Source organism: Diorhabda sublineata, chromosome 7 (assembly GCF_026230105.1).
Source record: "Diorhabda sublineata isolate icDioSubl1.1 chromosome 7, icDioSubl1.1, whole genome shotgun sequence".
Lineage (NCBI taxonomy): Eukaryota > Metazoa > Arthropoda > Insecta > Coleoptera > Chrysomelidae > Diorhabda > Diorhabda sublineata.
This window is the reverse complement of record NC_079480.1, coordinates 1,159,977-1,177,675: the sequence shown is the minus strand read 5'-3', so window position 1 is coordinate 1,177,675 and position 17,699 is coordinate 1,159,977. Positions and strand designations below refer to the sequence as shown.

General features: G+C 31.6%; 1 protein-coding gene across 1 annotated transcript in view; it reads right to left on the bottom strand.

Moving 5' to 3' along the window:
- The window catches only part of LOC130446443 (contactin-5), a 303,482-nt gene extending 286,053 nt beyond the window's left edge, over positions 1–17,429 (bottom strand). The window contains exon 1 of the mRNA XM_056782712.1: positions 17,194–17,429. Within this exon, the coding sequence (XP_056638690.1) occupies positions 17,194–17,233 (40 nt within the window). The 5' untranslated portion in view covers positions 17,234–17,429. The remainder of the gene's footprint in view (positions 1–17,193) is intronic.
- Between the last annotated feature and the right edge of the window lie 270 nt (positions 17,430–17,699).

The window sequence follows — 17,699 nt, the reverse complement described above, 5'->3', positions numbered from 1 at the left end:
TGTAGGTTTTTGGCAATTTGTCTAAATTCAAAGATCTATATCTCAGATTCTAATATAGCTACAGATTTCGTTTTGGTTTAAGAACACTCGCTGAAACACCTTCTTTCTTTTGAGCTTTTGACCATTTAATTCGATCGAGTTGGAGAGGAGCTAGAAACGAACATAATAAAAAAATTAACTTAATAAATTCGAAAATCGGCTTATTTATTGCCTTTAAGGCGGAACAAAGTTCACCGGGTCAGCTAGTGAATCAAATATCAGTTTTAAATCATCCAATTTAGTGAAAATTATGCCAAAAAAACCTAAAAAATGGCCCTAAGGCTGTTTTTCTACAATATCTTTAAAAATACGACATTTTTATCGATTCATCGTGTATTATTAGTATTTTATTCCATATAATTTGGACTCACATCCATTGCATGTCCTTTCGAACATCCTTCGCGTGTAATCACTGCTTTAGATCGACGTCTTGGACGTTCTATGGCTGCCTTCTACTGCATAACCTTCTTCGTATATGTCCAAACCATTTTTAAACCAGTCTCATCATCGTGGTCCAATAACCTTCTTAGGTATCCTCCATTGGTCTTGACAGGTCCTAATATCTTCCTAAGGATCTTTCTCTTCTTTATTCGAAGATGATTCTTCCCTTTTTCCCATCAATTTCCCATGAGCGCCTGGTACTTATTGTTTCGATTTCCTCTTCGTACTAGAGTCACCTTTGTAAGTCCCAAGTCAAAATTTTAGCGTTTTATTTTATAAAACAATTATTAAAATTGGTAAACACTCAATCAGTTTATTGATTTTACCATTTATCAGTCTAATAGTGTTTGCATGTTAATGCTGAAAAAATATCCAAAATTTCGTAATAATCTTAATATAAAGTAAGTCCATTATACAAATATATTTCCTTTTTTTAACTGGAGAAAGAAAATTTATCTCCATTCCAGATATAATATATTCCATAATCATGGAGAATCTCTAAGAAAATAATCTATTAGAATCGCGGCGATTTTTCAACAGAAAAATAATCAAAAAACGTGAAATTTCAAGTTGATTTATCGGAACGGGCGAGTGTATGTTTATTAAGTAAGTTTTACGATGTTATGGCACGCCATTTTCTGTTTTTCGATTCTAATCATGTCAGATGGAAATACAAAAAAATTCGGTAACGTAGTTTGTACAACAACAACCGGTTCATTACCTTATGTTATTATATTGGTTCACGAAAACAACCAAAGCAAAGATTATTTCAGCGATAGTAAACGAATTTAATGATTCGCAACATTCCATAGGAAATGGAAACAATGTTTTCGATAAAAATTATACCCAACTACGATAAAAATTCAGGAAATTATCTAGATTAGGTTGCACACCTGCAAACTTTACGTCATAGTTTAGCTAACCTAACCTAACATAACCTAACATAACCTAACCTAACCTAACCTAACCTAACCTAACCTAACATAACCTAACATAACCTAACATAATCTAACATAACCTAATCATTAATTTTAACTAAGAATATTGTTAGAATATCAATTAATAAACAGCAATACATAAAAATTCATGGAATTTTATCTTTTTCATGGTCAAAAACGAATAAAAAAAAACAAATATTGATAGATTTAGTAACGATAATCGTATTTAAACAAACTAGACTAAATTTTCTGCAAATTTTATGATCTTTGATGTTATAATTAGGTAATGAAGAAGCGCTAAGCTAAACTATGATGTATAAATGATTTTTCTGGAACTTAAAAGTTGAAAAACTAAGTGAAGGGATGATTTCCGCGCCCTATATATACATAAAATTTTTCGTAGGGAGCCAAAATCATCCCTTTACATAGTTTTTCAACTTTGAAGTTTCCAGAGAAAGAAAAATAATTTATACATCGTAGTTTAGCTAACCTAACCCAATCTAACCTAACCTAACCTAACATAACCTAACCTAACCTAACATAACCTAACCTAACCTAACCTAACATAACATAACCTAATCATTAATTTTAACTAAGAATATTGTTAGAATATCAATTAATAAACAGTAATACACAAAAATTCATGGAATTTTGTCTTTTTCATGGTCAAAAACGAATAAAAAAAAACAAATATTGATAGATTTAGTAACGATAATCGTATTTAAACACACTATACTAAATTTTATGACACTTGATGTCATAATTAGGTAATGAAGAAGTGCTAAACTAAACTATGATGTATAAATTATTTTTCTGGAACTTAAAAGTTGAAAAACTAAGTGAAGGGATGATTTCCGCGCCCTATATATATACATAAAATTTTTCGTAGGGAGCTAAAATCGTCCCTTTACATAGTTTTTCAACTTTGAAGTTTCCAGAGAAAGAAAAATAATTTATACATCGTAGTTTAGCTAACCTAACCTAACCTAACCTAACCTAACATAACCTAACCTAACCTAACATAATCTAACATAACCTAATCATTAATTTTAACTAAGAATTTTGTTAGAATATCAATTAATAAACAGGAATACACAAAAATTCATGGAATTTTGTCTTTTTCATGGTCAAAAACGAATAAAAAAACGATTTTTCTTTTTCTGGAAACTTCAAAGTTGAAAAACTAAGTGAAGGGATGATTTTCGCGCCCTATATATACATAAAATTTTTCGTAGGGAGCCAAAATCGTCCCTTTACATAGTTTTTCAACTTTGAAGTTTCCAGAGAAAGAAAAATAATTTATACATCGTAGTTTAGCTAACCTAACCTAACCTAACCTAACCTAACATAACCTAACCTAACCTAACATAATCTAACATAACCTAATCATTAATTTTAACTAAGAATTTTGTTAGAATATCAATTAATAAACAGGAATACACAAAAATTCATGGAATTTTGTCTTTTTCATGGTCAAAAACGAATAAAAAAACGATTTTTCTTTTTCTGGAAACTTCAAAGTTGAAAAACTAAGTGAAGGGATGATTTTCGCGCCCTATATATACATAAAATTTTTCGTAGGGAGCCAAAATCGTCCCTTTACATAGTTTTTCAACTTTGAAGTTTCCAGAGAAAGAAAAATAATTTATACATCGTAGTTTAGCTAACCTAACCTAACCTAACCTAACCTAACATAACCTAACCTAACCTAACCTAAAATAACATAACCTAATCATTAATTTTAACTAAGAATATTGTTAGAATATCAATTAATAAACAGGAATACACAAAAATTCATGGAATTTTGTCTTTTTCATTGTCAAAAACGAATAAAAAAACAAATATTGATAGATTTAGTAACGATAATCCTATTTAAACAAACTATACTAAATTTTCTGCAAATTTTATGATCTTTGATGTTATAATTAGGTAATGAAGAAGCGCTAAGCTAAACTATGATGTATAAATGATTTTTCTGGAACTTAAAAGTTGAAAAACTAAGTGAAGGGATGATTTCCGCGCCCTATATGTATATATAAAATTTTTCAGCATAATTTCCTCTATAACATACTAAAATTTGAACGAAATCGGAAGGGTGTAACCCAATCTAAGTAATTACCAAAATTTATTAGGAAGGAATCAAAAATAAAATATTATTTCACGCTTATTTCCTTGCGTGGAACCAAAAAAAGTCGCACGAATGTAAATCTGTCGAATAAGGTACGTTTATTAAGCAATTTTGAGCCTAAAACAAAAATGATCGCGCTCCAAATCGGTGGAATACTATGAATTTGGTATTAGTTTGTATTCCAATGGTGTTTTATACAATTTATATCTTTTATCTTCTATATATTCATCTATTTCATCTATTATTGACTGTATTCAGTTTTTTCCGACATCTACATGGTTTATTTTCGCCTTTTTTCTTTCGTAAAAGCCTCTGTTTTCCACCAATCAAATTCCTTAACCTCCTCTACACTTTTTTTGGTTTACTGCTTTGTTTCTAGCTTATATTCCGTTCATTATCACCATCTATTTCTTTTATTTTAACCTGGATTCGTACAAAAACAGTATTAGTATTAGTATAAGTATAAGTATAAGTACACCAACAATATTAGTTCGATTTTCCGCTTTTTTTTGTCTCTCGCATCAATTATGTATGTTATAAGCGATTGATTTGGTGATAAAATCATAATTTATTGATTTAAGACGTATTTAACAGATTACGATTCTATCTTGGTGACACACACATTCACACAAACTCACAAACATACCTTCAATGAATAAATTACAATTTATGATAATTTTTTTCAGATTTCAGACATTTAGATTAGCTATTCAAGTAAAATGCAACGGGAAGCAACGATACTTGATAGAACATGTTTAAATCTTGTTCTCATTCAGTCATTTTTCGTCACGTGGCATCTTTATATTACTTGGTGGGGTATCTTCTTCTGTAAACTTACCTAACCTCACATCTTTGGATTATTCCACACGTATTTTCATTTGTTTGGATATTATGAAAGGTAATTATATCGTTTAATGATTCCGTCGTTCTTAACGTTCATTTTTCGTTGTCGTTCAATACCAGAAGGTTCTTTTTTTACTTCTAACCTAACCTAACATATTCGGAAGTACCTGGCATAACCTAGAGATGGCGATAGTTACTTGAAAAATACCACCGACCGTTCCATCTGTCAGGCTAGGTCATGACGTCGGTTTTTTTGGAATGCACGAGGGATAATTTTTATCGAAAGTTTGCTAGTTAAGGTTAAAGTTGAGAAATAATAATACGAGTGATTCATCAAATGATTTTTCACTAAAAAGAAAAAAATAACGTGAAAATCCATCACCCTTTAAACGGACAACACAACATTCAATAGAACGGTATGTAATTCATCATGTTAAAGTCTATCTTTTCCTTGCATTTTTCCTTTAAGTCTTTTTTCAAAAATACCGAAAGGGGATTTATACTAGAACGAGTCATCATATGAAAATTATCGTTTCCACCAAAGGATATATTTAATATGAAAAATAACAGTTGGTAAAACTGTTTTTTCCTTTTTTTTTGGCGCGGAAATCAAATGCGTAGTTACAAAAAACAATCGCTGAAATGGAGTATTCAAATTTGGACTTTTTTTCAAAACTAGAACGAAACCGTCTAAAGCAGTACTTATTATCAGCCTCAAATATACAGGGTCTTGATGTAAATATGTTTGACGGAATAAATAATTTAACACTACCGTCTGAAAGCCAGAGGCGGCTCGTGTTTAATGGTTCGTAACTTTTACAGGTACAAGACTAATCACGCTTGTTGGTTTTTATATAAATTAAATATATTTATTGGAAAAGTAAATGTTTATTGATGATTTTCCACGATTAATTTCCATAATTCACATTTATGGACAGATGAAAATCCTCTTGGTACAATTCAACATCGATTTTGTGTTAATGTGTAGATGGGAATGGTTGATAATAGTTTAGAAAGTCCATAGTTTTTTAATAATAACTCTAATGGTCACCGGATACTTCTCCAAAATGATTTTTCACCCATGTTACGTGTGTAAAAGTCCACTTTGACTAATTTTTTCCACTTTTCAATGTTTCCCTGTAAGTAACACGATGTTCGACATTATGAAACTCAATTAGAAATGTTTAATTGTGTTCTAATACCTCCTATAAGTATTTTCGATGAAAAATTACAATTTATGATAATTTTGTTCAGAATGTTTCTTTATGGCGAACGATCTAAAAATCCAAATATCTCCTAAACCGTAAATTTAATCGAGTTTAACAAAGAGTAACGTTTTCTTAAAAAACGATTGAAAAATTCATTTTTGGTATCTTCAGATTGTACAGGTTGTCCCTGTAAAAGTTACGGATTATTAACCATTGGATATGAGCTGCCGCTGGGTTTCGAATAGTATTTTGGCTATTTTTCGCTTATTTAAATAATTAAAATCAAGTTTCATCACTTAATTAGATAATAAATCACTAATTGGTTTCGATTTTTCACTATTACCATTATTTTATCCAAAAATATCAGTCAAAATTTCGATTTTTATTTGTGTATATTCCCCGTTGAACGTTTCAACGTAATTTCTGCATTATTTGCCTACCTTATTACGGAAATCCATGCAAAGCACATTATTTAATCCGAAGCTTAAGCTAGATTTAGAGCTATAGAGGTGATACATTTATACAAATGGAAATGTATGCATCTGCATCGAGGCCTTTAAATAGAGAAAATGATAATAGACAGTAGCAAATGGTTCGCAAACAAATCAAATAGTTTTAATTTTCAGTTTTCCAGCTACATTTAATCAATACAACATTGAAAATTGATACCAGATGAGTTGAAATCAACGATGACCTTGAACTTAATATTCGTCACGCGATCGGAACCTGAAATTGAACAAATTGATGACCAAGATTGCAAGAAAACAAAAATAATAACTATGGAATGAAAATTGTGAAAGACTAGCTTATGTGCAGTTGGGGTAATGAAATTTTGCTGCACTAGAAGTGGTTCTAAATCTCCCACCTTTCCACTTAATACTGGAAAACGTGGAAGAGAAAACATAACACCTACAATAGATTCCGGAACAAACTGGAATGAAGGGAAATGAAATAGCTGATAAGCATGATAAAGCTGGTGCAGATAAAGCACTGAACCTTTCAGAAAACATTGGAAATAGGACGAAACCAATCTACAGGTGCTGAGACGGGCAAAGACTCTACTGGGAAACTATAACCAGAATCTACGAAAACTAACAGGAGTTTTATGGGGAGACACATTCTCTTGAATACTAAGAAACTCCAGAGTACTACGCCTGGTAGCGCTTGAAATAGAAGACAAAGATCTCTGGCAATCAAAACCATCCTACATAGACTGTAAACACTATTTTCTTCAGTATAGTAACACGAAAAGTGGACACGATGGATCCTCTAGGTCATGGTGTATACCAGACCCCAAATCCATACAAACAATCATAGCGAGGCAAATCAAAAGCGATGAAATACCTTGAAGGATAAGAAACATTCTGGAAGTAGAGAACATGACAGAAAATAACAATTACGGAGACGTTGGTGATAACGCCGGAGTTTATGGAAGAATCTTAGGAAGTAGATTGAGGAAATTACTTGAAAATCAGTTAGAAGAATCGCCAAGAGGTTTTCTACGTTCATTGAGTCGTGAGAGCCACTGATGATCTCAAAACTACGAGAATTACAGGATAGAGTTTATTTTTGAAGATGCTAAGGCTGTAATGCAGCGTGACAAGGTATATGAAAGCTGTTGTGTTTTTTAAATGGTTTTTAGTAGAGGATTCGGTACTAGATGAAACAGAATATAATATCACCGAAGAAGATATTGAAATGAGTAAAGAAAAATGTGGAAAAAGACAACATTCGAATCGAAATACTTGTAATAAATCTAGAATTATAAATATTCAGGTACAGAAATGGAAGTACACCAGACTTGAAGGGGTTGAAGTGTCCTTACATTTCTTTTCTTTCATCGTATTTTGGTGTAAGTTTATGGTGAACATGCTCTACATGAGCCAACGTGCCAAAAGTGGTTTCCACGATTTAAAAATGGTGATTTTGGCTTGGAAGACGATGAACGTCGTGGACAACCAAAAAAGTTTGAAAATGAAGTACTGGAAGCATTATTCGATATGAAGATTGTTATTAAACACAAGAACAGCTCGCAGAATCTTTCGATGTCCCTCAAGCAGTCATTTTAAAACGTTTAAAAGCAGCTGGATATATTCAAAAGCAAGGAAATTAGGTTCCATATTAACTCAAGTCGAGAGACGTCGAAAGGCGGTTTTGCATGTCCGAAATGCTACTGTAACGCAAGGATTATTACTGGTGATGCAAAATGGATCCATTACGACAACGCCAAGTGCAAAAAATCATATTTGAAATCCGTCCAACCAACTAATTCAACGGCAAAGCCGAATATCCATGGCGCGAAGGTAATGGTGGGATCGGAAGGGTGTACTGCATTCTCAGCTGCTATATCCCGATGGAACCATCAATGGAGAACGCTACGGAACACAATTAATCCGTTTGAAGAGAGCAGTAGCCGAAAAACGCCCAGTCACGAGGCAATAATCATGACAACGCTCGGCCCCACGATGCTATTCCGTTTAAAAACTATTTGGAAAACAGTGGATGTTTTACATCACCCGTCTTATAGCCCAGACCTTGCCCCTACTGATTACCATTGATTCCGATCGATGCAAAACGCCCTCACTGGAATACGGTTCACATCAGAGCAAGATACCAAAAATTGGTTTGATTCATTCTTGGCTGTGAAGCCGACGCAGTTCTTTTGGGATGGGATCCACAAATTAGCAGAAAGATGGAAAAAGGTCAAAGCTTCAGGAAAACCGCACGAATTAAGTTATAAATTGCAGTAATTATGAAATGAACCTGACCTAATTTGACCTCCCCGTTGTCTTGAACATCCACACAACGTTATCTGCTTAAATAATGAAGAAAGAAGCAACGAATTTATTATTTTAATATGACAAAAAGTGGCGGCAATACTGAGGGTAGAACTGCAATTGGGCATTATTATTATATATTAGTTTCTTCGAAAATTTCGTAAATTCATTTCTCTATTGAATATTGATTAGTACCTGGTTGATTTAAAAAGCAATTCAAAGGAGTTAGACATTCTAGGTTTTAATTTTTGGAATTTACTTCATTACGAAGTGGATTAGGTACTAAAATCTTGATGAATCCGTCACGAGTTGTATTACGTACACTCGGACTACCTTTTCGTTTACCTGAAATATCCCCTTCACGAGTCGAAGCGTATCTTTATCTCAATATTCAATAAATTGTGTAAGTTCTATCTTGTTCATTATTATTCACCCTTTTACCTCACCATAATACAAAGTCGCTGCTATAGGGCTATCAAAGAAGAGTTAAAGTAGAAATTTTTCTAAAACTACTTCCAAAAAATGCGTTTTTCTGTGTACGCTTCTCTAATTTGCCTCGATTCCTCAAATCTTGTGATTGCAATCACTTTCTAATCGATTTGATCGATTTCAAATCATTTTCCGCATTCGTTTGATACGTTTATAGATTTGATTTAATTATTTTTCGAGAGAGCCCAGCTTCCAAACGAAAAAAACGCTCAAAAATACCCAAAAAATCGTTTGTGTCTGGATTTTTTTCACTCACAACACCGAACCGTGTTTGTTTATATCCGTAAGCCCTATCCGTCCTTTTAGCCGATATTTTTTGGGCCGTTTTATTTTCCGAACGGCGGGAGACCTTTCCAATTTAAAATTTTTACAGCTTTTACCCTCACTGCAAAAAAAAAGATCGGGCTGAAGTGTGTTGGCGTTCGTCGACTACATACGCGCGTATCCCTTATGGGCAGTCATCGTCGACATGATTGAAAAAGCCGTTGAAGGGTTTCCACCTTCCTTCAAGTTCATTATTCTGAAAGAGAAGTTTGTTGTACGTAAATTGGATCGCGTCGAGCGCGCTACTAAAAAGATGGATTGATCTATACGGTGGAAAGACGCGATTGTTTATCAGAAAATTAATGAAGCAAAGAAAATATCGATAGAAAAACTTTAAAGACTTACATGAAGATGTCAACAATTATGAATATGAGTGGAAAAATTTCACTTACAGTAGAGATTTTCATCAGAAGAGGACGTTATTGCATATTTCTTGGAACAAAATCTTTTGTTGCTTTGTTATTAAAAAACTGTATCTGATACTGTGTTATTCTTCATCATTGGACTGAACCTGATTAATATTAGCACAACAAACTCTTATCAGATCTTGTTCATGAACACTTGACGTCTTCTGATGTCTGTTGACGAAGATTAAGTTTGAATCACATCGATTCATGTATTTTTAGGTGAACTGGCGTCTACTTTTGTCAGATCTTGTCGATAAACAATACAATCCATTGAAGTCAATTGAGATTGATTGTCACTTCATGTTGATTGATGTCTTCTGATGTCAGTTGACGTCGATTGAGTTTGAATCACATCGATTCATGTATTTTTAGGTGAATTGGCGTCTACTTTTGTCAGATCTTGTCGGTAAACCATACAATCCATTGAAGTCGATCGAGACTGATTGTCATTTCATGTTGATTAATGTCTTTTGATGTCAGTTGACGTCGATTAAGTTTGAAACACTTCGATTCATGTATTTTTAGGTGAATTGGCGTCTACTTTTGTCAGATCTTGTCGATAAACAATACAATCCATTGAAGTCGATTGAGATTGATTGTCATTTCATGTTGATTAATGTCTTTTGATGTCAGTTGACGTCGATTAAGTTTGAATCACATCGATTCATGTATTTTTAGGTGAATTGGCGTCTATTTTTGTCAGATCTTGTCGATAAACAATACAATCCATTGAAGTCAATTGAGATTGATTGTCACTTCATGTTGATTGATGTCTTCTGATGTCAGTTGACGTCGATTGAGTTTGAATCACATCGATTCATGTATTTTTAGGTGAATTGGCGTCTACTTTTGTCAGATCTTGTCGGTAAACCATACAATCCATTGAAGTCGATTGAGATTGATTGTCATTTCATGTTGATTAATGTCTTTTGATGTCAGTTGACGTCGATTAAGTTTGAAACACTTCGATTCATGTATTTTTAGGTGAATTGGCGTCTACTTTTGTCAGATCTTGTCGATAAACAATACAATCCATTGAAGTCGATTGAGATTGATTGTCATTTCATGTTGATTAATGTCTTTTGATGTCAGTTGACGTCGATTAAGTTTGAATCACATCGATTCATGTATTTTTAGGTGAATTGGCGTCTACTTTTGTCAGATCTTGTCGATAAACCATACAATCCATTGAAGTCAATTGAGATTGATTGTCACTTCATGTTGATTGATGTCTTCTGATGTCAGTTGACGTCGATTGAGTTTGAATCACATCGATTCATGTATTTTTAGGTGAATTGGCGTCTACTTTTGTCAGATCTTGTCGATAAACAATACAATCCATTGAGATTGATTGTCATTTCATGTCGATTAATGTCATTTGATGTCAGTTGAAGTCGATTGAGTTCGATTCACATCAATTCTTGTATTTTCTGGTGAACTGGTGTCTACTTTTGTCAGATCTTGTCGATAAACAATACAAACCATTGAAGTCGATTGAGATTGATTGTCATTTCATGTTGATTAATGTCTTTTGATGTCAGTTGACGTCGATTAAGTTTGAATTACATCAATTCTTGTATTTTTAGGTGAACTGGCGTCTACTTTTGTCAGATCTTGTCGATAAACAATACAATCCATTGAGATTGATTGTCATTTCATGTTGATTAATGTCTTTTGATGTCAGTTGAAGTCGATTAAGTTTGAATTACATCAATTCTTGTATTTTTAGGTGAACTGGCGTCTACTTTTGTCAGATCTTGTCGATAAACAATACAATCCATTGAGATTGATTGTCATTTCATGTCGATTAATGTCATTTGATGTCAGTTGAAGTCGATTGAGTTCGATTCACATCAATTCTTGTATTTTCTGGTGAACTGGTGTCTACTTTTGTCAGATCTTGTCGATAAACAATACAATCCATTGAAGTCGATTGAGATTGATTGTCATTTCATGTTGATTAATGTCTTTTGATGTCAGTTGACGTCGATTAAGTTTGAATCACATCGATTCATGTATTTTTAGGTGAACTGGCGTCTACTTTTGTCAGATCTTGTCGATAAACAATACAATCCATTGAAGTTGATTGTTACTTCATGTTGGTTAATGTCTTTTGATGTCAGTTGAAGTCGATTGAGTTCGATTCACATCAATTCTTGTATTTTTAGGTGAACTGGCGTCTATTTTTGTCAGATCTTGTCGATAAACCATACAATCCATTGAGATTGATTGTCATTTCATGTTGATTAATGTCTTTTGATGTCAGTTGAAGTCGATTAAGTTTGAATTACATCAATTCTTGTATTTTTAGGTGAACTGGCGTCTACTTTTGTCAGATCTTGTCGATAAACAATACAATCCATTGAGATTGATTGTCATTTCATGTCGATTAATGTCATTTGATGTCAGTTGAAGTCGATTGAGTTCGATTCACATCAATTCTTGTATTTTTAGGTGAACTGGCATCTACTTTTGTCAGATCTTATCGATAAACAATACAATCCATTGAGATTGATTGTCATTTCATATTGATTGACGTCTTCTGATGTCAGTTGACGTCGATTAAGTTTGAATCACATCAATTCTTGTATTTTTAGGTGAACTGGCGTCTACTTTTGTCAGATCTTGTCGATAAACAATACAATCCATTGAAGTCGATTGAGATTGATTGTCATTTCATGTTGATTAATGTCTTTTGATGTCAGTTGACGTCGATTGAGTTCGATTCACATCGTAGCAATCGAAATGATGATACTATTTAACATAATCAACGATGACCTTATATCTTTAAACTGTGACATCCTGTATACCATATATACACAATGTACATAGGAAATTGATTTACAATGTTATTTATTGTCGATAAACAATACAGGAATTTGTTGGATTACATTTTGAATGGATAATACTATCAAAACAAAAAATATGAGTTGAAATTAGAATTGGAAATTGAATCAATTGGCTTAATATTTTTTGAAAAAAATATAAAACAATCATCATATATTTATATATTGGTTAAAAAAAGCGAAATTAATTTTTCATAGTGACATCAATACATCTTTTTACTGTGTTTTGTAATTTTTTGAACTATAATTTGTCTTAATCATTCTATTGTTTTCTGTCACATAACTTTTATTGTCGAATAACTAGAAAAACCACCAGGTCAATTTTCAAACATTTGGTTCATCACCAAACTATTTGTTTTTCGAAATGTCTTGATCTAAATTTTCAAAAATGAACTGGCGTGAAAGAGAGGCCACCAAACCTCCCGATTCATCCCCATTTTCCTTTCGGTACATCAATGATATGGACGGAGCCAGAAAATTGTTATTTTTGTTTGATTAAAACCGCTGTAAAGCACCCAAACTTGTCATCGCTCAATACTCGAACGAAAGCAAGAATATTAAAAGATCTATATGTTTACAGACCGCTCATAAATACTAAAAAAATGATATTCTATGAAAAGTTATGATTATCTTTAAGTATTTGATACTTTAATGGAACTCGAGCGTCCAAGGGGTACCTGGAATCAATCATCTATGATGTGGGTCCCTATTAGGATCGTGTACCATAAATTGATACATTAAACCTTGAATTTAAGTAGCTAAACTCATGATTCTTCACATTAATGTATGAATTTTTAATCAGAGGTTTTGAATTGGAAATTATGATGTCAAATTATTTTATTTTGATACAAAGTTATTTAAAAAATTAAAAAAATTTTCAAAAAATCGACAGGTTATACCTTAAAAAATAACATACTAAAATTTTAAATCGATATCAAATTTTTTTTGCATCTTCTCTATATAATTCTTCATATGATGACCTTCCAGTTTTTTGATCTGATCAAAAATCGAATTTTTGCAGGCCAAAAACGACCAAAATTTTGGGTAAAATTTAATTTTTTTCTCAACATGCCGCCATTTTGTGAATTTTTGATTTTTTTGTTCGCCCGAGGGTCATCGTATATGCTTTAGTTTAACGAGAATTTTTTTTTGTTATGATTTATCATCGGAGAAAGCATATTTTTTGGCGCCGGCGGATATAGCTTGTCAATTCAAAAATATTCAATATTTTATTTCGAAAATTTTACTGTGTATTCTCAAGACATGAATAAATATATCGACAAAATTTTGTAACGATAGATTCACTAGTTTTTTTTCTATTAATTCCCAAAAATTGCCTTTTTTTAAGCTGTCACACACAACTTTTTTTTTGGAGTTTAGATTAAACGACTGGAATTTCCTTTTTCCTGGTATGAAATTTTTGTTTTTCCGACATGGTAACGGTGAGATGAAACCTTCATTTTTTTTAAACCACATGATTTATTCTTTTATAATAACATGATTTTTCAAAAATTAGCTTGGAAATCTTTTGTAAGGATTTTAAAGTCATTTCTTGTTTTGCTCAATCTTCAGCTTGGTTACACAAAATATTTCATGAAATCTTGTGCAAACTTTGCCTGAAAATGGTTTTTCCCGTGACAAAAAACCCCCACAAAATTATTTGTCCTTATTGTCGTACTATTTTCCTTAATAAACAGACTTTGTATATTTTCGACGGTTTCGGTTTAATGTCGTCGAAATCAAATTACTTCTGATAAGAGCAATGAAGTCCGATCTGTCGAATTACGTTCCACAGCAATTTGAATTTGTTTATCTGTCACGGTAAATAGGCTGCCCTTAGGGACTATTCGGAATTTCCAACGTTTACACACCCCAGTTACCTTACAAATTGATTATACGTCATTCCCAAGGCGATGTATCAGAATAAAAAGAAATAAATTATCAGATTTCAATTAATTTAAAATTAAAATCAAAATAGTTGTAACTATATATAATAATTTGGAAATTTGGAAATAGAAATATCGAAATTTTAGAGCGCAGAGTTAGTTTATTATCGTATCTTAAATTTCGTTAATATTTTCTGCAGGAATATTTGATATCAACTTCATGGTACTGTAATTTGATGAATACTCTTGATATCTCGATATTGAGTGATTATTTTTAATATACAATGAAAAAAGGAAAAAAAAAAGAAATTTTTGCGAAAACTAGATTTGATAGAGGGATTTTTATGGCGAAATTGATTTGGGAAAAGCGTAATATGTCCACAAAAGCCTTTTATGACTGTAATGGATTGAGAAGAAATTTTTTTTCGACGAAAAAATGTTTTCAGAATCAGTTTTTGTAAATGGAAGTCCAAAATCATTTTTTGAAAAAACGAGATTCAACAAAGAAGTTTTCCAATTGAATTGATTCAAGAAAAGTCATTTTTTAAGAAACTATCAATAAGATCTTGACTAAAATCGACTCAAAAAGTTCAGTACACCAAATTTGAACATAAAAATCATTTTTTGAAAAAACGAGACTCAAAAAAGAAGTTTTCTAATAAATTGATTAAAGAAAAATCATTTTTTAATAAACTATTAATAAGATCTTGACTAAAATCGACCCAAAAAGTTCAGTAGACCAAATTTGAACCTAAAAGCCATTTTTTGAAAAAACGAGACTCAAAAAAGAAGTTTTCTAATAAATTGATTCAAGAAAAGTCATTTTTGAAGAAACTATCAATAAGATCTTGACTAAAATCGACCCAAAAAGTTCTGTAAACCAAATTTGAGCCTAAAAATCTTTTTTTGAAAAAACGATACTCAAAAATGAAGTTTTCCAATTGAATTGATTCAAGAAAAGTCATTTTTTAAGAAACTATCAATAAGATCTTGACTAAAATCGACTCAAAAAGTTCAGTACACCAAATTTGAACATAAAAATCATTTTTTGAAAAAACGAGACTCAAAAAAGAAGTTTTCTAATAAATTGATTAAAGAAAAATCATTTTTTAATAAACTATTAATAAGATCTTGACTAAAATCGACCCAAAAAGTTCAGTAGACCAAATTTGAACCTAAAAGCCATTTTTTGAAAAAACGAGACTCAAAAAAGAAGTTTTCTAATAAATTGATTCAAGAAAAGTCATTTTTGAAGAAACTATCAATAAGATCTTGACTAAAATCGACCCAAAAAGTTCTGTAAACCAAATTTGAGCCTAAAAATCTTTTTTTGAAAAAACGATACTCAAAAATGAAGTTTTCCAATTGAATTGATTCAAGAAAAGTCATTTTTTAACAAACTATCAATAAGATCTTGACTAAAATCGACTCAAAAAGTTCCGTAGACCAAATTTGAACCTAAAAATCATTTTTTGAAAAAACGAGACTCAAAAAAGAAGTTTTCTAATAAATTGATTCAAGAAAAGTCATTTTTTAACAAACTATCAATAAGATCTTGACTAAAATCGACTCAAAAAGTTCCGTAGACCAAATTTGAACCTAAAAATCATTTTTTGAAAAAACGAGACTCAAAAAAGAAGTTTTCTAATAAATTGATTCAAGAAAAGTCATTTTTGAAGAAACTATCAATAAGATCTTGACTAAAATCGACCCAAAAAGTTCTGTAAACCAAATTTGAGCCTAAAAATCTTTTTTTGAAAAAACGATACTCAAAAATGAAGTTTTCCAATTGAATTGATTCAAGAAAAGTCATTTTTTAACAAACTATCAATAAGATCTTGACTAAAATCGACTCAAAAAGTTCTGTAAACCAAATTTGAGCCTAAAAATCTTTTTTTGAAAAAACGAGACTCAAAAAAGAAGTTTTCTAATAAATTGATTCAAGAAAAGTCATTTTTGAAGAAACTATCAATAAGATCTTGACTAAAATCGACCCAAAAAGTTCTGTAAACCAAATTTGAGCCTAAAAATCTTTTTTTGAAAAAACGATACTCAAAAATGAAGTTTTCCAATTGAATTGATTCAAGAAAAGTCATTTTTTAACAAACTATCAATAAGATCTTGACTAAAATCGACTCAAAAAGTTCCGTAGACCAAATTTGAACCTAAAAATCATTTTTTGAAAAAACGAGACTCAAAAAAGAAGTTTTCTAATAAATTGATTCAAGAAAAGTCATTTTTTAACAAACTATCAATAAGATCTTGACTAAAATCGACTCAAAAAGTTCCGTAGACCAAATTTGAACCTAAAAATCATTTTTTGAAAAAACGAGACTCAAAAAAGAAGTTTTCTAATAAATTGATTCAAGAAAAATCATTTTTTAATAAACTATTAATAAGATCTTGACTAAAATCGACTCAAAAAGTTTAGTAGACCAAATTTATGCCCGAAAATCATTTTTTGAAAAAACGAAACTCAACAAAGAAGTTTTCCAATTGAATTGATTCAAGAAAAATCATGTTTTAACAAACTATCAATAAGATCTCAAAATTAAAATCGAAGTAGTTATAACTATATATAATAATTTGGAAATTTCGAAATGGAAATATCAAAATTTTAGCGCACATTTTAGAGCTAGTGGTGAATTTTTTCGATAGTTTATTATCGTATCTTAAATTTCGTTAATATTTTCTACAGGAATATTTGATATCAAGTTCATGGTACTGTAATTTGATGAATACTCTTGATATCTCGATATTAAGTAATTGTTTTTGATATACAATGAAAACAACAGTAAAAAAACATTATTTGAATGGTTAGTTCAGGTCTAATTTATGTGGACGTCTTCTACAAATCAACAACTTACCCAGTAACAGTAAAACGACTAATTCCTTGCCTACGCTCATAGTTGTTATTTCGAAAAAAAGTTATAAAACAATCACCAACAACCACTTAAAGAATCACAAACTTGCAACACTCCCACAAACCGATCACAAACACTACAACATGATCGAAAAAATTCATGAAAAAGTTTATTTGGAGTCGTGGTATTCGTGAAAATTCGCGAAAACTGTGATATACGCGGTCCCCGACAGTTTGCTGGAGAATGAGCGTTACCAGAAAATGCAGTGTGGAGTTCAAAGTTTCGGCGTAAGGAAAAAGCGCACTGGATCGAGGAAACGGTCGCACGGACGGAATCCTCGTGGATCAGACGCAGAAGGACGTAACAATCAACAAGGTCCAGACGACCATATGTAGGTGCCATATTTTTGAGGTTAATATAGTAAATTTAGTTGGTTTATTTCCACGACGCTTTCCCTCCTTAGGGAAATATTGTTCTACGTTCATTAATAATGCGAGTTGCGAAAAATG